This window comes from Aspergillus novofumigatus, assembly GCF_002847465.1.
Source record: "Aspergillus novofumigatus IBT 16806 chromosome Unknown P174scaffold_10, whole genome shotgun sequence".
Taxonomy (NCBI): domain Eukaryota; kingdom Fungi; phylum Ascomycota; class Eurotiomycetes; order Eurotiales; family Aspergillaceae; genus Aspergillus; species Aspergillus novofumigatus.
Window position 1 is genome coordinate 796714 of NW_020194283.1, and position 23153 is coordinate 819866.

Consider the following 23153-nt stretch of genomic DNA (forward strand, 5'->3'; position numbering starts at 1 on the left):
GGTTCTAGACCTGCAAGCAAATCGGACAAGCCGAAAAGCTTAAAGACTGCTGACGTCATTACTGTTGTTCTTTGATTTCTGGAATTTGTCATCCAGGAAGATATATGTTAACTAACTATCCACTGCCTATCACAGCACAGCATCCTGTGCATTATTTTGATACCGCTCATAATGCAATGAATATATAACATAACCACTAACATAACATTTCACATGTGCATCCTTCAGTAAAGCAAAAAAAAGAATGAGAAGAAAGTTTACCTATAAATAGGTGGAACACTTGCTGAAGATTAATTATTAATATTATTAAGGATAGACATAAAACTATTAATGATTGTAGACCTCTAGCAAACTTAAAAAGGGAAGCAGGTTTATTACCAGGTGCAGCAGTATATAGCTGCTTTTAGATCTACGATACAACCCATTAACCTGATTTATGACGACAACAGCAAGACAAGGGCTGATAATCTTCCTGGTCACTACCTTGCATGATGTTTAACGCCAATGGGTTTCTAGCTGCACTTGGAGCAAGGCGTCAAGGGCCATTGGGAATGAATAATCAAAGGTATTTCACATCCATTTAGAACGTAAATAGAGGCTACTTCGCTGTAGGTATTGTTAATCGCCCATCTCACTTCGCACGCATCTTCAGTGACACTACTTTGATCCACTCTGTTTGCTTATTTTCGCTTTTTACACGGTTCTCCTAGATTCAGACCACATAGAAATCACTGAGGCTGCAGCTTATCCGCGAGCCAAGCCACTGGTGGTTCAAAGTGGACCAAATCACAACAAGGGCACAAGCAAAGTGTCTCATGCTGCCATGTATTTATTTAAACCAGATAGAGGGGCACAGGCACAGCCCGCAGCCCCTGATCTCCAAAGGGACGTGGGGGCCAGAATAATCACACCTCCACAACCACTGCAAAAACCCACTGCTGCCTTCTTCATGGAAATCTTAATTGAGACAACATCGCCAGTGGCAGGACTACAAGCACCAAATGCAGTCGTATGAATATCAATACCAGTCTGCTACCTACCTGGAACCTCGAGTATAGGCCTAATCCTTCGGTCATCAAATCCTTGCAGAGTTTTACCTCTTAAATACATGGCGCACTCTGAACACACAGCATCGCTGCTAGCCACTTTTTCTCTCCTCACCGCGACGATCAGTTACCTCATCAGTCCCAATCGACAAAAATCATTCTTTCAAGGTGTCAAGTCGAACATCTGGTTTTTCTCCCCATTCCTGTCCGGTGCAATCGCCTTGAATGTAGTCATCCTGTTAATCGGCTACAGAATCTTGAACCTCGCCAAAACACACGTGGGCCTAGCGCTCCTCGTACATAATGGTTTTCCACCTGACCTCGGATACTGGTCGTGTTTCGCAAGGCGTGCCTTTCTCGTCGGGGCAACACTCCCCCTGTACATGATGCTGCTAGCGTCAGCGAATGATCGATTGATCCAAGGGATTACGACGGCATTAGTCGCGCAGACTGTGCTGGCTGAACTTTCGACGTTTTACTGTGTGACTTCGTATGAAATCCGTCGAGGCTGGCCTCGCCGTGTACTGGTGGGAGGATCTGTCTTTTCTGGTGATCATGTTGAGAACGAGAGCAAAGCGAGTAGATCTGAGAAAAGAAACGAGCACAAAAACATTGCACCGACCCCTGCTCTAACAGATAATCTCTGCGATCGCGTACGCCAGCTCTCGCCATTAGCAGCCGAGCCCGATATCACATCTGCCTCACATTTCTTTCTTCTGGAGCAAACTCCCAAATTGAAAAAAATTTTTGATCCAAGCGTTCCGGCACGGTGGATGTGTGGACACTGGCGTTGTCTATTTTACGTGATCTTGCACATAGCTGTGCGAGCAATCTGGCGGTCTTCGTCATTGATCGAGCTAGTGTCGACCACCTGGCTTTTACACACTGAACTGGAGCCAGTGACGCTCCAACTTGCCGGCAAGCTGTTGGAAGGCGACGTCCTCAACGGTGTGCTCTCCACGCTATAAGACTTGTGTACTGCTTTGTTCATATGCATATTCGCCTACATTGGCTCCGCACTAGTAGTCATCCGCCTTTTTTTTACGCCTCTGATCACGAATCTGCCCAACCGAATCCCCATCCTACAGCGGATGCAGCAGAAATTCCAAGACCTTGCTGAGGCCGCTCCAATCATCCACCAGGTCTTCAAAGCCTTATTGATACACTCGATACCTGCAATTTCGAGTTATTATTGTTCTCTACCCCTGGTCACACGGGCCATAGGTTTGACACAGGAAAAGCTCTCGTGCATCATTGAGATCATAGTGATTCCAACCCTTTACATTACGGTATACTGCCTTGCAGTTGGATCAGACCAGGCTCCCTCGGAGCCAAATGTAGCCCCCGACAGCCACTGCCAGGGCACCCAAGACCCAGATACCACTGTCTCGAGCTCGGCACACTCCGGTGAAGAGGAAGAAATGCCCTGGGCCGAATCCGAATTCCGTCAAACTCCGAAGGAGCTTTTTTCGGCGATATTCCGATTAGCTATTGTTGTCCCTACCTTGACTGTCTGGATTTTCCTTTACCGTTAGATTGCAGTGTCGATGCCCTGGATGTAAGCCGATGAGCGCCAAACTAGCTATTATAATAATTACTATTGACACTATCTTGATACAATGCAGACTCGAAGTTAGTACCCTGCCTATCCTATTTACGGGGTTTAGACCTCCTAGTAGTAATGTACACTGCACAAAAACAGTCACTAAACTCTTAGCATCTTTAGACACTATTGTACGAACGCAAGAAAGCCAAATATGAGATTCCTTTGTGACTTACGCATTTGTAAGTTACATCAGGCCTTAGGATCATCAATCGTGACTGGAGAAACGTCCACATCTATAAAAGACAGCATCACGCTGTATGAATCAATATTCACATTGTGGCATGTTCACATCCAATTACTTCCACTTTATATGTCTACTCTCCATGCGGTCCACAACCTTAGGCTTGTCTGATCTGACTGAGGCAATGAAAAAACATTCACAGAGAGTATATTTGTAGTTCACACCATCACATGTGAGATACGGGCCTAAATTCATATTGAACTAGTTGAATTAAGCGGCAGATAGTCACATAAGAGGGAAGAAGTAGGGGGTTGAGATTGTTGAATGACTATAGGGAGATGGAGGGTAATGTAATGAATATATACATAGCCAACAGTATAAATTTACAGACCATTTCATATATGCATCCTTAGAGTCCTCAGCTAGAAAAAGGAAAAGAAGAAGAGAATTATAATCTATGAACAGGCGGAAAAATCATTGAAGAATTATTATCAAAATTATTAAAAATAGATATTAAGCTGCTGATGACTATTCTATATCCCTCGCCACTTTAGAGCTTAAAAGGAGCAGTTTTGTTAGCAGGCGCAGCAGTATACAACTGCTCTCCGTTCTTCTTGAAGCCAGTAATGACAGCCTGACCTTCGGCACTGATCACCCACTGGGTGAATTTGTCAGCCATCTCCATGTTGCTCGCCTTCTTGCCGACAAGCATATGTGCGGGATTGAGCAGAGGATCGGCAGGGTCGTCGGTGGCAGCCTTGTAGATGGTGGTCTTGTTGGCAAGTGCCTGGTCAATAGACAGGTAGGTACCGCGGTCGGTGATGGTGTATTCCTCGAGGAGAATGGCCGCAGTCAGGGCTTGAATAGGATAGGCAATGTACTGATGATACCACGTGGAGTACTTGGTCGCCCAAGGGACCTATGTCTTTGTCAGTCAATGTACTCAGATAAGCGAGTGGTTGACTGACCTGTCCGATCTCAATCCACAGCTGGGAGTCCTTGATGTTGGTGGCTGACTTGTCATAGCGCGTCAGGAAGCGAACGGGAGTGGTGACGTTGGCGGCGTCGCCTGCCGATGCAACGGCGTAGATGTTGGAGAACATGGTTTTGATGTCGTCGGCCTTGTTGAGTCCGGCCGGGTTGGAGGGTGGTCCAACTAGCAAAAAGTGGTCGCGCCAGGCGTACCATGCAGGGCTTTTGGCGACACCCTGCTTGATGGCGATCTCTTCAGCAGCGGGGGTATAGGTGATGCCAACATCGATGGTGTCATCCTTGAGGTAGTTGATGGACTCGGTGGTGTCGCTCTTGTACCAGGCGACTTTGAATGGGTCGGAGCCGTTCTTGACGCTGGACTGGATGAAGGCATCGGCGAGAGCTATGTATGACGAAGTCAGCAGGCTAGTCGTTGATGGACGAGTTGATTCCGGTGTACCCCTGATCAAGCCACTTTGGCCAGCTCCTCCATTGCCAATCCGGAGGCGAACGCTGCCCCCGGAGTATCCGCCAGTGTAGACCGCAGCAGGGTCAACAGCTAGACAAGAAGCTGCCATGAAGGCCAAAGACAGTGCTGACTTGAGCATGATGATCTATCGAAGGACGACGAGGACGCGCATCACAATCAACAGAAAGTCGAATGAATGACTGACGCAGAAATGAACAGGGACAGGGGAATCACGCTGATTTATACTCTGCATTCCATTTCACGAGCCATGCATTGTGTAACCTGTGGATCGGACAGCATCATCTACGCCAACATGCCCCTGGAGAGAATGGATCAGACGCACGACCGTGAAGTCTCCATTGCACTTATCCCAAAAGCACAAGGTGTGGGCGAACTATAGGCTACCGGACGAACTCACGATCTCAAGCATTGCTAGTTTGGGGGAAGACATTGTCAATCATCAAGCAATGGCGCCCATGGCTTATAGGGCGCAAACTTGTTACTTAGTGGACTGCATTACCAGCAAGCTCTTTCAGGGGCTAGAACTGGAGACCTAATGCACGATACCTCTGGTGTTTTCTTTTTTTTTCAAGCCGTCACCATGTCGAAATGGCCGACAGAAGGAAATGACCTGTCAAAAGCCATGCCCTAGCCAATCAGTTCTTTCTGAAAAAACCCCTTTCTGAGGATGCGTTGTCAACTTGTGCATCCTCTCAGTTGAAAATACGTAGTTGTTTGTGGTTGGACCCTTCAGATTCTAGCTGAGCTGTGTTGTTATTGCTGCCGATCAATGTCCGAGCTCCACATGGTAATAAGATCGACCAAATGCTGATTCCAAATATCCCAGCACTTGTTCGCATACAGGTTAACTCACTGTCGAGATTAAAGAGTGCGTGGGCTATAGTAGTATTAGATTTTGTACGATTCCGCTCAGGGTTACAGAGACTTAATAATGATACAAAAGCAAATATAACTAAAAATGCAGTGCTTTGTTCACCATGACCTCCAAACACCCCTTAATCACCTCTTTAAATGTCTGTCCACGGACTGTGTCAATCTGTGACTCATGCCAGACTTGGAGAATATAGCTCCTGTTGCTAACTTGCCAGCTACTATCTAATCAAAACCTAAATCGAGAGATCCCATGGCATTAGCTCCAAGACTGATTCAGGGTATTTTCATTCATATCATCTCCATACCCCTTTACCTGACTAATAATCCACAGCAGCCACAGCTTGTAGTAGCTGTCCCATAATAGTCATTTACCTTGCCACAGACAACAGCAACGAACACGCCGACTAAGTTGCAACACCATGGCAACTAGTCTCACACTATCTCTCTCTGCGGACATAACAGCGACTGCATAGATAGCAAACAATCTCATGGCCCGCAACAGAAACGGAGGACTGGTAAAGCACGAGAAACTAGCGCAAAGAGTCTATACTGAATTCAATGGTAACCATGTATTAATCGCTGTCCAGTGCAATCAGCTAACTCCTACAGAGCAAATTATGCCGTATTCGCGCCTAAAGTCCATTCAGCGACACGCTATCAACATGTCCAAACGGGTATCCAGCCCCAGATTGACGAAAGATTGAAAATGTGCGCCAGACACCCCAATCCATTTTTCCTAGCGCCATTAAATAAACCCAGATTCTGCGACAGCCGCTACCGAAAAGAAGAAACCGGAAATCACCGACAATCAGGAAGCCGAGCAGTATTCGCAACCGGCCCACCCATATACCACAGGGCAAATGTTTTGAAAGTTGCCTTGTTCCCGCGGGTGAAATTTTTCATTTTGGTTCGACGAACGACCGAGCCTGACCGTCGAATTAGGCTTCAATCGCTCGAGGCTGTAGCCCCATGAGCGAGATAATTAAGACATGTAAGAGATGTTAGTATTGGACAGTGAAACGTTGGACCATGAACATGACTAACTATCTCTTTACCAGTGAAATCTGTCGCGACCAAGTCATGTACATGATATGATGGACTTGACGTTTGGAGAGGTAGAGCCATTCTATTCGTGATATGGTAGTACCCGAATCGGGCTGCTCATCCCCATATATACCCTTGAATGGGTAGTCTCCGGCATTAAGTGCACGTTAGGTGAAAAATAGGCTAGCAATACCTGGTGGGTTGCATACCATCTCAAAGTCCAACGGACATTCTCCTCTTCGGCGTCTCCCCCAGTAGGAGATGTAATTCAACAGGTCTCTATTATCACATATGCGCGATCTACGGGACGAGTGAGAGAATATTCCGTTTCATCGTCTAGGCCATTCTAAGCCCCCACTAGCGCATCCTCATCGGGGTCTGGAATTGAGTGGCCTGGATAGGAAGCAAAACAAGACCGCTTCTGCAGCGGTGTTTCGTCCAAAATCTTGGGATCAATGGGGACATTGAGACTTTGCAGCTGCTGTAGGTCAAATCCATCAAGTCCAAGACCTTCACGATCAGCGCCACGTTTCTCCGTGCCTTACGCATCTCGCAGCGGGAGGGAGATTCACCAATCTCGGACATGGCGGAGCAGGCCATCAACCGAAAAGAGGGGCTGGGTAACTAAAGGGAGCTTTATTTAGTGAAATGCATCAATCTTTGACTAGAAATGGCGACATAATCCGATCAAATTGGTGGGGCGAGAATGGTCGAAGAGTTCGGGGTTCTAGATGTTTCTTAGGACTCGCAAGAGATACCCCGGAGTCCGGAGAATTGCTAGCACGACGATTACATCCAATATCTGGAAGTTAAGGTTCATCATGGTGTGTCTCCATCATGTATGACTATGTAATTCTGCCCCTGGAATATCATTTGTCCTACTCACATGATACCTGGGACCTATTTTCTAGCAATACCCTTTGCACAGAAGCCAATGCCAGGGGCCACAATATCATAGCACATAACAACCACAACTTCCGGCCGTGGCCACTCATGACCATAGCTATTGGATTTGGAGCTATGTCATACAGCCGATTCTATTCGCTCCTAACCCTAGCATCATCCCTGCTAAGTGCTATGTTGGCTTGTGCTAGTTATCGGCTTATTGTCTGAACATGGTCTACGGCGACGGCTCGGCCGGAACATTCTTACGGAAATAAAGAAAATCTAAACTATATCTACTTACACTAAGGCAGAGGTGAGAGCTAGCTACGCCCAGTGCTAATTTAATGTCTCCTTCATCGAGTCTTTGGTGATAGCTTGAGCTATTGCATAAGCCAAGGCGCGGGGGATGCTTGGCAGTAAGAAGGGAGTAAGGTAAGCTCATTGATCATTATTCTTTGGACTTCGTTGTGAGTGAATGTTGAACATTTCCTGGGGCAATGGGTTTGCGAGAGCAATTCTATTATCCATGGAGCGATAGGGTTTTATGCACGTCTAATAAGCAAGGGGCAAGATTCAGGAATGCTGTCAAGACTTCAAGATGGACTGGATGGAAGTTCAATTGCCACGCTTCTGACTAGCAAATCAGCTCAAGGAGCTGCATATTATTAATATTGTGGCTGGAAGAGGACATTAGACTATAACGCTAAGGATTAACGCGATATGGACCTTGTCCAATCCGCTGCGATACAATTGTGACGAATGCACATCAAGTGCATTGGGTGACTCTTGGCTCTGGTAGTTGCATCGGCACACATTCCTGACCGATCATACGGTCGCAGTACAGAGTACCTATGTGCGAAGTCAACACAGCCTCCAAACTACGGTGTAAGATGCGTTATGCAAGTACCTTTGACCTTGATTGACCAGGATCTCTAAAAATAGACGACCACAAGCATCGCCTTGCCTCAGCACGGGACTGATCGCATATGCGTGCTGTTTGTTTGGATTTCAACAAGGATCGCAGAGCGCATCCAATGATCGTCTCTGCTTTATCACTCGTTGATTCCGAGGTGAAATGATGAATCCAGGAACCGAATATGCCGAGGAATATCCGAAAGGATTGTGCAATAGCAAAGTATATACTCCGCAGTATGTGCGATAAAGTTGGAATGAGAGAGATGGAAATCGCGATATAAATTGCCCGGCGCTGCAACGTCATGACCGGCGACTGGACGGGTGAGTGGATACGGAGCAAAGTGGAATGATTGTCGGGTGTGAGACTTGCCAAGGTGAAGCCATCGACATCCGAACAAATAAAGGCGATGGTCGAAGTGGGGATGTTGACGCTGGTCACTTCTCCCCGGAGTGCCCAGACCGATGCTATTACAAAATATTACCAAGCATCGCGGCCTCGACCACTTCCTTAGTGAGACTGAACGTCAGCAGAATACACATCACTTACTCTGGGTCTGTCGGTTGAGCTGAGAATCATCTTCTTCACAAGCGAAATGACCCATTCCCGCCAAGAATGGATCTGCTGCTGCCCGCACCTTCCATTGGAGAATGCACTGTTTGTTTGCGACTGACTAAATGGGGAAATCTGACTCGTTCTCGCCGACTGCTTCTTCTTTGTGACAAACCCAGTGTCAGGACTCAGGAACTAGCGGATAGTTAAGGATCATCACATCTCCATCAGGCCGTTGGGTCTCCACTGCATCACGTACCTTGCTGCACTTTCCACGGAGTAGACCGTTTGACTTGCATAATACCATATCCGCAATATTGATTCGTCTGCTTCCCTGCTTAGTGGTTCTTGGTATTGTTGCATCCCATGTGGTGATCGGCGCCCCCCTGCTGATACTGAGAAGCAGTGGGTTCGATGCGCATATAAAAAGGACTCTTGCCCCCTCTTCCATCCTTCCGATCCCTCTGATGACCAAGCTTAACGCCCAATTGAACGCGCTTTCTTCCCAGTCTGTCATCCCATAACGGAGACTCATCAAGAATGCGTCTCACGTATATCCCCGGCCTCATTGGCGTCGCCAATGCGGTCTGTCCCTACATGACCGGCGAGCTCAACCGTCGCGATGAGCTATCCGATGGCGACGCTGCCGCAGCCACAGAGGAATTCTTGTCCCAGTATTATCTCAGTGATAATGATACCTTCATGACGTCCGACGTAGGCGGTCCTATCGAAGATCAGAATAGTCTCAGTGCCGGAGAGCGTGGTCCCACCCTGCTCGAAGATTTCATTTTCCGTCAAAAGATCCAGCGCTTCGACCATGAACGGGTATGAGACCGAGATTCCCCATCGCTTTTCCCATGATGAACAGGATGATTTGACCGAGTATGCAGGTCCCCGAGCGTGCGGTCCATGCCCGTGGCGCCGGTGCCCACGGAGTCTTCACTTCATATGGAGACTTCTCGAACATCACTGCGGCTTCTTTCCTGGCCAAGGAAGGCAAGCAAACTCCTGTATTTGTCCGCTTCTCGACGGTCGCAGGAAGCAGGGGCAGTTCGGATCTGGCTCGCGATGTCCACGGTTTTGCCACCCGCTTCTATACCGACGAGGGCAATTTCGGTACGTTTGGTAGTCCAATTCGCACATGCACGTCGTTTGGCTAACCGCTATAGATATCGTTGGAAATAATATCCCTGTATTCTTCATCCAGGATGCTATCCTCTTCCCCGATCTGATCCACGCCGTCAAGCCCAGAGGTGACAATGAGATCCCTCAAGCTGCCACCGCTCATGACTCGGCCTGGGACTTCTTCAGCCAGCAGCCAAGCACGATGCACACGCTGCTCTGGGCTATGTCTGGGCATGGAATTCCTCGTTCTTTCCGCCATGTCAACGGATTCGGGGTGCATACCTTCCGATTCGTGACAGATGACGGTGCATCCAAGCTCGTCAAATTTCACTGGACATCTTTGCAGGGTAAGGCCAGCATGGTCTGGGAAGAGGCCCAGCAGACCTCGGGCAAGAATCCCGACTTCATGCGCCAGGATTTGCACGACGCAATTGAAGCTGGACGTTATCCTGAGTGGGAGGTAAGTCGTTTTCGGTTGTCATCCTTTCCCAGCAGTCTGGTAAACACCAAAAGAGCAACAAGAAGCTAATTTCAAGTTCAATCAGCTTGGTGTTCAAATCATGGATGAAGAGGACCAACTGCGGTTTGGCTTTGACCTCTTGGACCCCACCAAGATCGTGCCAGAGGAATTCGTGCCCATCACCAAGTTGGGCAAGATGCAACTGAACCGCAACCCTCGCAACTATTTCGCTGAGACCGAACAAATTATGGTATGGTGCCATTAGGAAGGTTGATACAGAATGAATTTGTAAACTGACTGCACATAGTTCCAACCTGGTCACATTGTCCGCGGTGTTGACTTCACTGAAGACCCTCTCCTGCAAGGCCGTCTGTTTTCGTACCTGGACACTCAGCTGAACCGTCACGGTGGCCCCAACTTTGAACAACTCCCCATTAACCAGCCTCGCGTTCCCGTCCACAACAACAATCGCGATGGAGCAGGTGAGACTTCTCTAACTTTGATGTCAGTACTCCCATTCTAATCTTTTTCATTTTTCGGTAGGCCAAATGTTCATCCCCCTCAACCCTCACGCGTACTCGCCCAAGACTCCGGTCAACGGTTCGCCCAAACAAGCCAACCAGACCGTCGGCGACGGCTTCTTCACAGCTCCTGGCCGTACCACCAGCGGCAAACTTATCCGTGCGGTCAGCCCAAGCTTTGAGGATGTCTGGTCGCAGCCGCGTCTCTTCTACAATTCTCTGGTTCCTGCCGAGAAGCAGTTCGTTATTGACGCCATCCGCTTCGAAAACGCAAACGTCAAATCTCCCGTCGTGAAGAACAACGTCATCATTCAATTGAACCGCATCGATAACGACCTTGCGCGACGCGTTGCGCGCGCTATTGGTGTCGCCGAACCTGAGCCCGACCCGACCTTCTATCACAACAACAAGACCGCCAATGTCGGCACTTTTGGAACCAAGCTGAAGAAGCTTGATGGCCTCAAGGTCGGCATCCTGGGTTCTGTCCAGCACCCAGGCTCGGTTGAGGGAGCTTCCACCCTGCGCGACCGGCTGAAGGACGACGGTGTCGACGTTGTTGTTGTCGCAGAACGTCTGGCCGACGGTGTTGACCAGACCTACTCTGCTTCGGATGCAATCCAATTTGACGCTGTGGTTGTTGCCGCCGGTGCAGAGAGTCTCTTCACGACATCCTCGTTTACTGGTGGTTCGGCCAACTCAACTAGTGGTGCAAGCTCCCTGTACCCCACCGGTCGGCCCTTGCAGATTCTTATTGACGGATTCCGGTTCGGCAAGACAGTTGGGGCGCTGGGAAGCGGCACAGCTGCTCTCCGCAACGCGGGGATTGCTACGTCTCGGGACGGCGTGTATGTGGCTCAGTCGGTCACTGATGACTTTGCCAATGGTATTAAGGAGGGCCTTCGAACTTTTAAGTTTTTGGACCGGTTTCCCGTGGATCACTAGGGGCTGGTAGGAGAAAGGTGGAAATGAGATTAAAGCCCGGACTCATTCTAATGACTTTCACTCGGTGACTCGAGAGTTGCTGCTTCTCTGTCTATACTGGGCTCTGTACTACTGTAGTACTATTCGTACAAAGATTCATCGATTCAAATCCGTCTTCTTGTAAAGCTCTGACGTTTTCCTCATTAGCTAATACCATTCACCTGAGCGCTGCCTGAGGCCCGGGTGACTGGCGCCTGACTGACGGGCTAAAGCCGGATATTTGTGCGGGGCGGCCAGAACTCTCCAGAAACTCTCCTGCTGTAGTTGCTTTGGTTACTTACTACTCTGTACACATGCACCCCAAGAGCTGATGATGAAAGAGGCTGCTGGCCCCTGTCTTCATCGTCTAAATCGCTCTTTTCGTCCAGAAAGTTCGAACGTTAATGAGGCTTTTTTTTTCCGTTCCCAATCCAAGTCCTCCACTTTTTCAAGTCCCGGGTCTCGCTGCTCACCGGATTGCCGTGTCTGCTGCTCAACTCTAAAGAACGGGACCGTTTAACCGTCCCGTAGGACTGTGGCTTGCGATTACCCCGCAGAAACAATCTGCTACTTGCTAGGCTGCGATCAATTCTTATTACAATTTGCGGCCAAGAGCCCAAGTCACGGTAAGCCACACAGAAACCTTGGAAATTAGGTTGCGGACAAAGTTTGCTGGACACGAAGTTGGGTAGGTTCAGAAAGTCTGTGCGTCATCCACGCATTCTGATTCCTGAGAATCTCGGGGTGTTCCTGGGTTGTGACGTGACCAACCCGCGCTGATTCGGGGACATGGGAACCCGTCCGGGGCACCCAGTCAGTTCAGTGTGGGGATCGACATTCGGTCTTTCCGGTATCGGATACGAGTGTGGAGAAAGAAGAGAGAAGCAAACCGACCAGCACCTTTTTACACCTTCCTTTCTGAGTGTGGTGGGCTTCTCCTGTTATTTAAGCTGGATGGAACCTCCTCCTGTTGGATTATGAAGTGCACGCTGACTCTCAAAAGTCTTTTGCAACAGGATCTTTTTTTCGGGCGGATTTCACTGCCCTGAGAGGCTATCCAGGATGCTTTCCAAGGTGAGCGCAGCCATCTGCTCTTTCGATTAATGTCAAGTGATGTTATGTTAGCTTACCAGATTGACAGAACCTGGCGACGTGGGTGTCACTACTCGCGTGTCTCCCCGCAGCGATCGGCTTGCCGAACAATAATGACCGGATTGCGAGGAGCTTGAAGAGACACGGCGGCCATGGACACAAACCAGTTGACACTAATTCGTCGCATGTCTACAAGACTAGATTCCCTGGTGTGACCTGGGATGATGATCACTGGCTGCTTTCGACTACTACCCTGGATCAGGGCCACTACCAATCTCGCGGTTCCATTGCCAATGGTTACCTCGGTATCAACGTTGCGAGTGTCGGCCCATTCTTCGAATTGGACGTTCCAGTTGGTGGCGACGTGATTAACGGCTGGCCGCTGTACTCCAGAAGACAGACATTTGCGACTATTGCTGGGTTTTTTGACTATCAGCCAACCACCAATGGCTCTAACTTTCCTTGGCTCAATCAGTACGGAGGTGAGAGCGTGATCAGCGGTATCCCACACTGGAGTGGACTGATTCTCGACCTTGGCGATGGCAATTATCTCGATGCTACCGTGGACAACAAGACCATCACTGATTTCCGATCCACGTACGATTTCAAGTCCGGAGTGTTGTCTTGGTCGTACACATGGACTCCTCGCGGTAACAAGGGCTCTTTCGACATTACGTACCGGCTTTTTGCTCACAAGCTGCATGTCAACCAAGCCGTGGTGGATATGGAGATCACTCCTTCCCAGGGGTCTGAGGCAGCTGTAGTCAACGTCATTGATGGGTACTCGGCTGTCCGTACCGATTTCGTGGAATCCGGCCAAGACAATGGAGCTCTCTTTTCGGCTGTGCGGCCCTGGGGAATCTCAAATGTCACGGCCTATGTCTACACGAACTTGACTGCCTCCGCTGGCGTGGATCTGTCTTCCCGGGCTCTTGTCAACGACAAGCCCTATGTCCACAGCAATGAATCCTCCATTGCGCAGGCTGTCAATGTCAAGTTCCGTGCTAATGAGACCGTCCGGATCACGAAGTTCGTTGGCGCTGCGTCGTCAGACGCATTCCCTAACCCGCAACAGACCGCAAAGCAAGCCGTGTCTGCGGCAATGGGAGCCGGCTACATGGGATCGCTGCAGTCGCATGTGGCAGAGTGGGCTAGCATTCTCCTGGACGGTTCGGTAGACAGCTTTGTCGACCCTGCCACCGGAACATTGCCGGATGATGAGCACATCCTCAACTCCCAGATCATCGCGGTCGCAAACACGTACTACCTTGTCCAGAACACCGTGGGCAAGAATGCCATCAAGGCTGTTTCCGGAGCTCCAGTCAATGTCAACAGCATCTCCGTCGGTGGTTTGACCTCTGATTCGTATGCGGGTCTGGTATTCTGGGATGCCGACGTCTGGATGCAGCCAGGTCTGGTGGCATCTCACCCCGAGGCTGCGCAGGGAGTGACCAATTACCGAACGAAGCTGTACCCACAGGCACTTGAGAATATCAACACTGCTTTTACAAGCTCCAAGAACCAGACCTCCTTCTCCCCTTCGGCAGCCATCTATCCTTGGACAAGTGGTCGCTTCGGTAACTGTACTGGTACTGGTCCTTGCTGGGACTACCAGTATCACTTGAACGGCGATATCGGGCTTTCCCTGATGTATCAATGGATTGCGAGCGGCGACACAAAGACTTTCCGCGAGCAGCATTTTCCCATCTACGACTCCGTTGCCACCATGTATTCCAACATTGTTCAGCGCAATGGTTCGTCCTGGACGCTGATCAATATGACTGATCCTGTACGTTTGACTATCTCGGTGTCGCATACCTCGAAACTAATGAAATTTCTAGGATGAATATGCCAACCACGTTGATGCCGGTGGCTTCACGATGCCGCTTATCTCCGAGACACTGGGCTATGCCAATTCCTTCCGGAAACAGTTTGGTCTCGAACAGAATGAGACCTGGACGGAAATCTCTGAAAATGTCCTCATCATCAGGGAGAACGGCGTGACGCTGGAATATACCACGATGAACGGTACCACTGTGGTGAAGCAGGCTGATGTAGTGCTTGTCACCTATCCTTTGGTCTACGACAACAACTATACAGCCCAGTACTCCCTGAATGACCTCGATTATGTGAGATCATCTTACTTCTCCTAATTTCTACTGACACTGAACGGGACTAACCATTCATGTGCATACAGTATGCCAACAAACAGTCTCCTGATGGACCTGCTATGACGTGGGCTATTTTTGCGATCACTGCAAATGATGTCTCACCATCCGGCTGCTCTGCCTATACCTACCATCAGGACTCTTACGACCCGTACATGAGAGCTCCGTTCTACCAACTGTCCGAACAAATGATCGATGACGCCAGTATCAACGGTGGCACTCACCCGGCTTATCCCTTTTTGACAGGACACGGTGGTGCCCACCAGGTCGTCCTCATGGGATACCTGGGACTGAGACTGCTTCCCGATGATGCCATTCATATCGACCCTAACCTGCCCCTCAGATTTCCAACGTTAAATACCGCACGTTCTACTGGCGTGGATGGCCCATTTCCGCGAGCTCCAACCGCACCCATACGACTATCAGCCGAGCAGCAAAAGTTACCCCTCTGGACACTGCAGACTCTCGCTTTGCCAACGCCTCCATCCCTGTCTTGGTTGGCGACCCTAGCAATTCAACTACCTACCGGCTTCCAGCCACCGGGGCCCTTGTCGTTCCTAACAGACAGATCGGATTCAACAACACCATCCCCGGAAACATGGTGCAATGTCGCCCTGTGTACTCGCCTAATGACTATGCTCCTGGTCAGTTCCCCATCGCAGCCGTAGACGGTGCAACTTCTACCAAGTGGCGGCCTTCCACCGCCAACACGAGCTCGTTGACCGTGGCCCTGGCCGACATTGATATCAACTCCAAGGTCTCTGGCTTCCACTTTAACTGGTGGCAAGCCCCTCCCGTCAATGCCACCGTCATCTTCCACGACGAGATGCTTGAGGACCCAGTGGCCGCGATGTCTTCCGCCCACGGGAACTCCCGCTACAAGGTCGTCACCACATTGACGAACATCAAGCAATCTCAGCCTTATAACGCCGAGAGCACTGACTACAACGAAGTTGTCATGGCTACTGGTAATACGACCGATGTGAATCTGTCGCAGACTGTGCACACGTCTCGCTACGCCACTCTGCTGATTTCGGGTAATCAGGCAGGCGGCAAGGAAGGTGCTACTGTTGCTGAGTGGGCTATCCTGGGTGAGAGTAAGGGATCGTCGAGTGGTCACGGCAACACCAAGAGAAGGCTGGACGTCAGGGCTGCTGCTGCGCTGTCTGGTGGTTTGAATGACCGTCGGTACCGGCAGTTCGATGCTTGAGGATGAGTCGCAGTCGGCGGTAATTGAACGTCCTCGGACTTTTGCAATGTATTATACATTCCTTTTATGATGTACATAATATGATCTGATGCTTGCTAGCTAGCTAACAAGCAGACCTAATAACTCGTGCTTACTGCTTAGGTCTTATTCAGACGATCAACTTCTTGATTCGAGAATCGATGGGTATGAAATTCAAGCTCTAGTCTCATCATGTAATGAATTTCACTGAAACTCGTTGGAACATCGAAGAATAAGATGAAACAGACTGGGCAACGAAGCTCAAGCGAGTGCGCCGCCCGCCTTGCCCGCCTTAGGCAGATTCACCTCACTGTATGATCAGCACCAGGCACCTGCATTAATGATGGAGATGCGCTGGTATCCTACTTTGATCATCATCCATGAACACCATCTTTCATCCATTGCACTGGTGATAGAGACCATTGGCCGTCAGTAATCCATCTTCTTACCTTAGCTTCCTAGTCAAAAAGCATATGGGCTGATTACATGCAGTCACGATGGCCAATCAATCACTTATCCATCAATTCTCCCGGTCTGCTCTTCCTTGTTGGCCATACATACCGAGACTCTCACATTCATTTGATTGCTCGTTTCCAGCATTTAACATGCAATCGAGGCGATTCGCAGTGAAACCGACATGGATAGGTGGTTTCGCAATGGTGATTTGCTGACTCTTGCTGACTCCTCTGGCAGTCTGCCAGATTTCCTTATAACACAACCAATGCAGTATGGAAGAACGGTATAGCATTCTAAGATGCGCTTGGCCATTTTACTCTACGATGGTGCAATGGCTGGACTTGATTGTGGGACGGGGATGGCCCAGTTTCTTCACTTTTGTGATTGGACATTGACATGTTGCAGCTACAGTCGACGTGCTATCCTTGCCGTTCCTGACGGCCTTGCGGCCCAATCATCTGGCGATTATTATAGGTGTATATATACATATAGTTCCTTTCGCGTCCTTCGACAATGACCCTTCGAGCAAGTCCTAGCCGTTTCCATATTCACAGCTTGCGGCTTCCCGCCCGATTGTCCTTGAAAATGCCATCCCGGCCAAACTTCCTGGTCATCGTCGCCGACGATCTCGGCTTCAGCGACTGCAGGGTTTGTCAAATCGTACGCTATGCTTTCTGGTGCGGCGAATCATTATGGTGGGATTGTGCAAGATGTATACCTTCCTTCTGGACCTGGGGGTTGCTAACTGGCCCAAGGCTATGAACCTCAGTATGAGGATATTGTCGCGGGCGTCAACCCTTTCTTTCAAACAGCTGTGACAGCGCTCCATATGGAAGACGCTGAATATTCAACAAAGCTGCCAGAGGGCTTTTATTCTTCCAAGACGTACGCTTCAAAAGTCATTGAGTTTCTTTCCGAGCATCCGGAGTCGGAGAAAGGGAAGCCGTTCTTCGCTTACCTCCCTTTCACTGCTCCGCACTGGCCTCTGCAAGCGCCCGAGTCCTACGTGGATAAGTACCGCGGGAAGTACAACGATGGCTCATCTGCATTGAGACTTAAGCGGCTCGAAAGATTGAAGGAGCTGGGCTTGGTCGCGCCAGACCTTGTGCCACACGAAGTCGTAACGGGACCGGGAGATCGTGATCGGGAGACGATGAACGACGAAGACCGGGCAAAATCCGCTCGCGCGATGGAAGTCTACGCCGCCGTGGTGGAAGTGATGGATAAGAATATCGGCCGAGCTATGGACTATTTTCGACAGTCGGGCGGATACGACAGTACCATCATCTGTTTCATGTCAGATAATGGTGCCGAGGGCGCCAGTTACGAGGCATCGCCTCTCGGCGGCCGAGGTATCACCGCACATCTGGAGAAATACTATGATAATTCGTTGGAGAATGTCGGGCGGCCAAACTCCTACGTGTAATACGGCAGTCGCTGGGCCCAAGCAACTACAGCCCCATCGCGACTCTACAAGATGTTCTCCACAGAGGGTGGTTGCCGTGTGCCTCTGGTAGTAAAGCCAGCGGGCAATCCGGAAGCCCTGCATGAGGGTGGTCGCGTCATCGATGCCTTTTGTACAGTGATGGACATTGTCCCCGACTATTCTGGATTACGCCGGGCTGCAACATCCCGGAACCACATATCGAGGACGAAAGATCGAGCGCGTTCGTGATGTCAGTTGGAAGCCGTCCCTGGACGCCATAACTGTCGGTGGCGCGGATACTTCCACTGCCCCGGCATCGATCCATGGCGAGGAGCATGTCACGGGCTGGGAAATCGCAGGAAGCGGTGCCCTGCGAAAGGGACGATACAAGATTACCTATGTTCCTCTCTCTCGGGGCCCTCAACGGTGGGAGCTCTTTGACATTGTAGAGGATCCGGGAGAGACGCGGGATTTGAGCAAGGAGAAGCCTGAAATCTTCAATGAGTTGTTGAGACTCTGGGCTATCTACGCTGAGGAGGTTGGTGTTGCCGGACTGGCTGGCCAGATATCCGCGAACAACCAGGTTGTTGAAGGAGTCAAGGATGAATTTGAGGATCCGGCTTTATTGGCAAGGAAAATGTGCCATGTGAGATACAAGCTCGGCTTCCCAAATGATCTTGAGGTCATAATGTATTGGACGATACTGGCAGCGGATGTTCTTTACATTGGAGACTGGAAATTGCAACCTTTATGAGGACCGAGTTGAGAATGACAGTTATAAGCCGTCTATCTGAAGGCATAAAGGGTGAACACTGACTTTAGTGATTTCGACCGTAGCGGAATCCCCTCCCGAGTTCAGTCTTTCGAGACTTCGGGCACAGCTGCCGATGGCCAAAAGAAGGAAGTATGAGCAATTCCCCGCATTTTGTGTTACTGAGAGAAGCCCGCGTGACAGGTAACTTGACTGTATTGTCGCAGCGTGATTAGTGGACGCTTAGTCCATGTCTATGTGGCGTGCAGATAAACAATATATACGCATTTTGTATTCATCCACCAAATGAATCCTGACAAACAGAAGCGCTCCTTGCATACTGATGTCTCACCACCCAAGTCTCCTCCGGGCTTCCCGTCGCATCGCTACTGCTGTGTCTTTGGTCCTCTCCATGGCCGATTTATTCTCAATCGCTCTTCGCAACAGGAAATGGAGACATTCTTCCGTTGTCCCCCAAGCCAGACACTTGAATACTCCAGGTGTAGGTGTCTCCGACTGACCTGTATTATTCTCAGTTAACAAGTCACAGCTCACTTCATCCGCCATTCCATGCAACTGGCCAATTTCAAGTGGAATCGTGGGTTGACCATCATGAATCCTCTGTCTATACAGTGTCGACGCCTTGCGCACGCTTTCTGCGTTATGAGAGGCCACGAACAACCGTACGTCCGGAAACGCTGACGCATTATCAGACGCTGTTTTAAGTGGAAACTTTTGTGATAAAAGACCCTCAACGATGTAGTCGTAGCTGTTATCCGTATCTGTCTTAGTATCGTGTATCCGGGATCTGATATCATGGGCGATGTAGGCCCCGCGGACAAGCTTGATCCCCAATGTCCATCCTTCCTTTTGAGCTAGGCAAAGGTGCCGATGGACATTCTCGGTCGAGGATTTTAGATACGCCTGGATAGTGTTGTAGACGACTATCCTCCCGTCTCGGTTGAATCTCCGCATGAGGTCAATCGTCCAGGCGTCGATTGTTGGCTGGAAGACTTGCTGTTCTGCGTCGATCCAAAGGCGGGAGTTTTGGGATGCTGTGGCCTCGCAGATCTCTTCAATAGCTTGTGCGATAGAGGGAGGTGGAACGAGGTCGCCGCGAGAAAGGGTTTCAACGGCTTTGGGGCCTGCGCCGGTGAATCTGATGTCCGTTAGCTGGTTCTCCGTTTTGAGTTGGCGCAGTTAATGATCGTGGATAGGATTATTACTTGATTCCGAGAAAGTCCCCTGCGCCAATCATCTTCAGTGTCCGTAGGTTTCCTTGTCTCCATTCCTCCACTGCTTGGTCTTGAATTGCTTGTTGACTTTTCTCAACGTGAAAGCTACTGTTGTCGTTTTCGTCCGCCTTAGCAATTGACTCTCTGGCGTATCCGAGGATAACACCCTTGAATCCTAGGCTCTTCATATCCTGAACGGTCTTGCGCACTTCAGCTTCGTTTGTACCTGCACAGAACTGATTGTAGATAGCTTTTCGGAGGAGATAATCTATCAGCGGGTTCTTTGATGGATTGAGGAGGGGAGACTTGGAATCCACCACGTATTTCATCATTGCTAGACAAGGGTTCAGTAAGAGAGAGGACATGATGGATGTGAACACAAGCGAGCGAAGAAGTGTTCCTGTTGGCAAAGCTGAGAGAGGCGCCTTCTTTGGTGATGGAGATGGCTGTGAAATGATGGCATCTCGAGGCCGGTGTGTGCGAGGTGTCGTAGTCGATGTTGAAACTTGACACCGTAATTGTTTGGCTGCAACCAAGGACACAATGCTGGGTCGCTTTGGTACTAAAGACATCACTGACATCTTGAGGTTTTCCAACAGTGACGCTTCAAATCACAATCGTCTCTAGGTCGCTATTTATCTTTCATTCCGTCCTGTTCGTCTCTCCTCGTACGTGAGGGGTCAAGTCTGCCGTTAGTCCAGATGCTGTAGATCAATGCATAACGGCCTGGTCCCCGATTGGTGTCAAGATGAAAAACAACCAGGAACACTGTGTTCGCATTTTTGATTCGATTCATGGTCTTGTACATATGACCTCGGACTCCCTTCCGACAAAGTCACGGCTTGAGATCCCGCCCTACATTCCATACAGCGTCAAAGCCACTAACAAGTTCCATCGCTATTACAGGTCAGTTTCCATCTATGTCCTAGGCAGTTCTTTCTATATCACATGAACTATCAAGGCGTTTCCTTTAGATGTCTAGCTCCGTTGATCATCGCTTGTGCGCACGCTCCTCTCACGCCCTCCTTCTCCACCGTCAACAGACCCTGAATTGTACAACCCCGTGGGGAAGAGATACTTTCTCTTAGGATTGCTGGATGCACCCCTTCTCGCAGCAAACCAGCCATTCCGATCAAGTTCTGCGCTGCCATTTCCAACGCATCTGCTCTTCGGAGTCCCTCCGCGACGCAGCCATCTAGAACGCCATCCAACGGAACAGTCAGAACAGCAATGGAGGAACCCACAAGCACTGTGCCGATATCAAACAGATCTGTCTCCAGAAACTTCACCTTTCCGATCTGTTCGAAAATCCAGGTCAAGGTGTCGGCCATGTCATACGAAAGATCGTTGTTGACCTCGATGATGGTCATCGACTGACGCAGACGAGCTGCAACATTGGGCATTGCTCTTACGATGATCGCCTTCGATGCGGCTTCGTCTGCGGGTGAATCGCGATAGATATACTTCTCGATATCTTCAGGTGTCTTCCCCGCCATGATGCTGATCACCAATTTCCCTGCTAGGGCCTCCCGCACACCAGGCTCGCCCAGAACTTCCTCGGCCATATAAGGTTTGCATGCAAGCAGGACAATATCTGCCTCTTGCATGGCGAGAAGATTTTCCGAATGTCTAATCTCAACACGATCTTCATCCGCTTGAAACTCATCGCAAAGTCGGTGAGCAGAAGCAGCGCTCTTCGTGCTCACAATAAAACGTGAGACCTTTTCTGACGCACTACCATTGGAATCTGTCGTCCGATGTGCCGCATCAAGGAGGCCGCTCAGAATAGCTGAACCCATATTTCCTTCCAAATGGTTAGTTACTCAGACGCACAATCAAGGGGTCCTCCTATAGATACCGCAACCTATGAACGCAAGGGTACGTTCAGATGCCATTTGTTGGATTACTTCAATAGTGATGAGCTTAGCGTGTGTCCTGGAAGAATTGGATGAAATAGACGAAGTATGTATGAGCAACAAGATCAAAAGGCAGATATTATAGGGAAACAAACGATTGCGGTTGCGGCTTCGGGAAGAGAACCCGAAGATTTGGAGACGCAGTGGACCTGCTTATCACTTGCTCTTCGCTGAGGGTTCATTCGCTCGTCCAATAATTAGTCCCTATTTATGCAACCTGAAAAGGTATTTAATGACTTGTCTGCACATATCGTCTTGCACATCATAGAGGCCAGTCCCTGTATGGCACGTGACCGACTGAGTCACTAGCAAACGGCCAACAGTCAACGCATCCTGCTTCGTCCGGGATTGTTGATAGCGTGCTCAAGCCACAATCAAGAATGAATAGTCGACGTTGCGGTGGCCTGCCTGGCCTTGCCAGTAAATTGAAGTGTAAAACAAAATACAAGTTGCAAATGCAAAAAGTGAAGGCTGGCCCGAGCCGCGGATCGAACGCGGGACCTCTCGCAGATATGCTTGGGTTTATCCCTAAGCGAGAATCATACCACTAGACCACCCGGGCCTCCGATGTTATGCAGCCATCTTAACTAGGTATAGGGAGCAAAATGAGCTCTACATAACCGAAAAGGTTGATCTTCTCGGTACAGAAGACTTATACACCAACAGCCAGGATTCATCATGCAGTTTCAACATGATGCGTCTTGCGTAACACTAGGGTTCTTGTAGATATATTGATGACCACACAGACTCCTTTTGATATTGGTGGGCATATTAGTTACCAGTGTTATACGTACTCCGAGTGATGTGCAATATATATCCTCGACTCTGGGCTCGGAGGTTTCCCCTGGACAAAAATACGACACTTGAATAATGCTCAGCTATTACCTTGTAAAGGAATGCTCTAATGGTGCACTTCATGCTGATACGAGTCAGGCATCGGAGCAGAAAGCTCCTAGACAATTGTGTGCACAGACACCTATGCGCGGAGCTATCTGAAAGGAAGAAAGGTGCCTATAGTGATGCGTCATGTGTTCAGGCTGTGCTATAGTCCGCGCTATTAACAAGCAAATAGAATGGCCGAGATATTGATTATTGAGACAATATTGAAAAGCTTTTGATTTATCGCTAATTGTGAAGAAGTGTTGAAAGCTAGCTATGCTATGAACCATAAGCTCAAAGTCCTACAGTAAGTGCGGAAAGGAGAATGACATTACTCCATCAGATCGGAACGAACCGTGTCATCGAAGACGCAT

General features: G+C 49.4%; 8 protein-coding genes and 1 non-coding gene across 9 annotated transcripts; 4 read left to right on the forward strand and 5 right to left on the reverse strand.

Moving 5' to 3' along the window:
* Window positions 1-823: 823 nt before the first annotated feature.
* P174DRAFT_516089 (uncharacterized protein) lies at window positions 824-2581 on the forward strand (the record flags this gene model as incomplete). Its single annotated transcript, XM_024832278.1, has 3 exons — window positions 824-1009; window positions 1223-1994; window positions 2016-2581. 3 exons carry the CDS (start codon window positions 824-826, stop codon window positions 2579-2581), a joined length of 1524 nt encoding a protein of 507 aa, XP_024678034.1.
* Window positions 2582-3371: 790 nt separating this feature from the next.
* On the reverse strand, window positions 3372-4702 carry P174DRAFT_445953 (uncharacterized protein). The gene is made up of 3 exons (XM_024828459.1): window positions 4266-4702; window positions 3802-4208; window positions 3372-3752 (listed from the first exon to the last, which is right to left on the reverse strand). The coding sequence occupies exons 1-3, from the start codon at window positions 4411-4413 to the stop codon at window positions 3384-3386; spliced, it is 924 nt and encodes a 307-aa protein (XP_024678035.1). The 5' UTR covers window positions 4414-4702; the 3' UTR covers window positions 3372-3383.
* A 3716-nt stretch (window positions 4703-8418) lies between these two features.
* On the reverse strand, window positions 8419-9391 carry P174DRAFT_58603 (uncharacterized protein). The gene is made up of 2 exons (XM_024832394.1): window positions 8822-9391; window positions 8419-8757 (listed from the first exon to the last, which is right to left on the reverse strand). The coding sequence occupies exons 1-2, from the start codon at window positions 9095-9097 to the stop codon at window positions 8521-8523; spliced, it is 513 nt and encodes a 170-aa protein (XP_024678036.1). The 5' UTR covers window positions 9098-9391; the 3' UTR covers window positions 8419-8520.
* Window positions 8981-11711, forward strand: cat1 (catalase catB). Its single transcript, XM_024828460.1, has 6 exons — window positions 8981-9387; window positions 9453-9678; window positions 9732-10147; window positions 10233-10397; window positions 10455-10629; window positions 10691-11711. Exons 1-6 carry the CDS (start codon window positions 9103-9105, stop codon window positions 11608-11610), a joined length of 2187 nt encoding a protein of 728 aa, XP_024678037.1. The 5' UTR covers window positions 8981-9102; the 3' UTR covers window positions 11611-11711.
* A 784-nt stretch (window positions 11712-12495) lies between these two features.
* On the forward strand, window positions 12496-16295 carry treA (alpha,alpha-trehalase treA). The gene is made up of 5 exons (XM_024828461.1): window positions 12496-12702; window positions 12770-14509; window positions 14562-14849; window positions 14918-15154; window positions 15232-16295. Exons 1-5 carry the CDS (start codon window positions 12691-12693, stop codon window positions 16096-16098), a joined length of 3144 nt encoding a protein of 1047 aa, XP_024678038.1. The 5' UTR covers window positions 12496-12690; the 3' UTR covers window positions 16099-16295.
* Window positions 16296-17157: 862 nt separating this feature from the next.
* On the forward strand, window positions 17158-18752 carry P174DRAFT_507720 (alkaline phosphatase-like protein; the record flags this gene model as incomplete). Its single annotated transcript, XM_024831398.1, has 3 exons — window positions 17158-17220; window positions 17342-17924; window positions 18223-18752. The coding sequence occupies 3 exons, from the start codon at window positions 17158-17160 to the stop codon at window positions 18750-18752; spliced, it is 1176 nt and encodes a 391-aa protein (XP_024678039.1).
* A 118-nt stretch (window positions 18753-18870) lies between these two features.
* On the reverse strand, window positions 18871-20565 carry P174DRAFT_470874 (putative proline oxidase Put1; the record flags this gene model as incomplete). The annotated part of the gene is made up of 2 exons (XM_024830594.1): window positions 18871-19908; window positions 19976-20565. 2 exons carry the CDS (start codon window positions 20563-20565, stop codon window positions 19098-19100), a joined length of 1401 nt encoding a protein of 466 aa, XP_024678040.1. The 3' UTR covers window positions 18871-19097.
* A 324-nt stretch (window positions 20566-20889) lies between these two features.
* On the reverse strand, window positions 20890-22349 carry P174DRAFT_507721 (pyrroline-5-carboxylate reductase). The gene is made up of 2 exons (XM_024831399.1): window positions 21843-22349; window positions 20890-21788 (listed from the first exon to the last, which is right to left on the reverse strand). Exons 1-2 carry the CDS (start codon window positions 21877-21879, stop codon window positions 20941-20943), a joined length of 885 nt encoding a protein of 294 aa, XP_024678041.1. The 5' UTR covers window positions 21880-22349; the 3' UTR covers window positions 20890-20940.
* Window positions 22350-22373: 24 nt separating this feature from the next.
* P174DRAFT_t175 lies at window positions 22374-22462 on the reverse strand. The gene has a single exon. It is a non-coding gene; the product is annotated as a tRNA-Pro (tRNA).
* Window positions 22463-23153: the final 691 nt, after the last annotated feature.

What these genes read in the sequence shown, in the direction of transcription:
- P174DRAFT_445953 (XM_024828459.1), bottom strand. Translation starts at nt 4,413, where the DNA reads ATGCTCAAGTCAGCACTGTCTTTGGCCTTCATGGCAGCTTCTTGTCTA. An exon ending in CCAAAGTGGCTTGATCAGGG is followed by an intron (nt 4,209 to 4,265) that starts GTACACCGGAAT and finishes CGTCATACATAG; the next exon opens with CTCTCGCCGATGCCTTCATC. An exon ending in TGTGGATTGAGATCGGACAG is followed by an intron (nt 3,753 to 3,801) that starts GTCAGTCAACCA and finishes ACAAAGACATAG; the next exon opens with GTCCCTTGGGCGACCAAGTA.
- treA (XM_024828461.1), top strand. An exon ending in CCCTGAATGACCTCGATTAT is followed by an intron (nt 14,850 to 14,917) that starts GTGAGATCATCT and finishes ATGTGCATACAG; the next exon opens with TATGCCAACAAACAGTCTCC. An exon ending in GACACGGTGGTGCCCACCAG is followed by an intron (nt 15,155 to 15,231) that starts GTCGTCCTCATG and finishes CCTGCCCCTCAG; the next exon opens with ATTTCCAACGTTAAATACCG.
- P174DRAFT_507721 (XM_024831399.1), bottom strand. Translation starts at nt 21,879, where the DNA reads ATGGCATCTGAACGTACCCTTGCGTTCATAGGTTGCG. An exon ending in CCTTGCGTTCATAGGTTGCG is followed by an intron (nt 21,789 to 21,842) that starts GTATCTATAGGA and finishes ACCATTTGGAAG; the next exon opens with GAAATATGGGTTCAGCTATT.
- cat1 (XM_024828460.1), top strand. Translation starts at nt 9,103, where the DNA reads ATGCGTCTCACGTATATCCCCGGCCTCATTGGCGTCGCCAATGCGGTC. An exon ending in TACCGACGAGGGCAATTTCG is followed by an intron (nt 9,679 to 9,731) that starts GTACGTTTGGTA and finishes TAACCGCTATAG; the next exon opens with ATATCGTTGGAAATAATATC. An exon ending in GACGTTATCCTGAGTGGGAG is followed by an intron (nt 10,148 to 10,232) that starts GTAAGTCGTTTT and finishes AAGTTCAATCAG; the next exon opens with CTTGGTGTTCAAATCATGGA.
- P174DRAFT_58603 (XM_024832394.1), bottom strand. Translation starts at nt 9,097, where the DNA reads ATGAGTCTCCGTTATGGGATGACAGACTGGGAAGAAAGCGCGTTCAAT. An exon ending in TCCGTGGAAAGTGCAGCAAG is followed by an intron (nt 8,758 to 8,821) that starts GTACGTGATGCA and finishes ACTATCCGCTAG; the next exon opens with TTCCTGAGTCCTGACACTGG.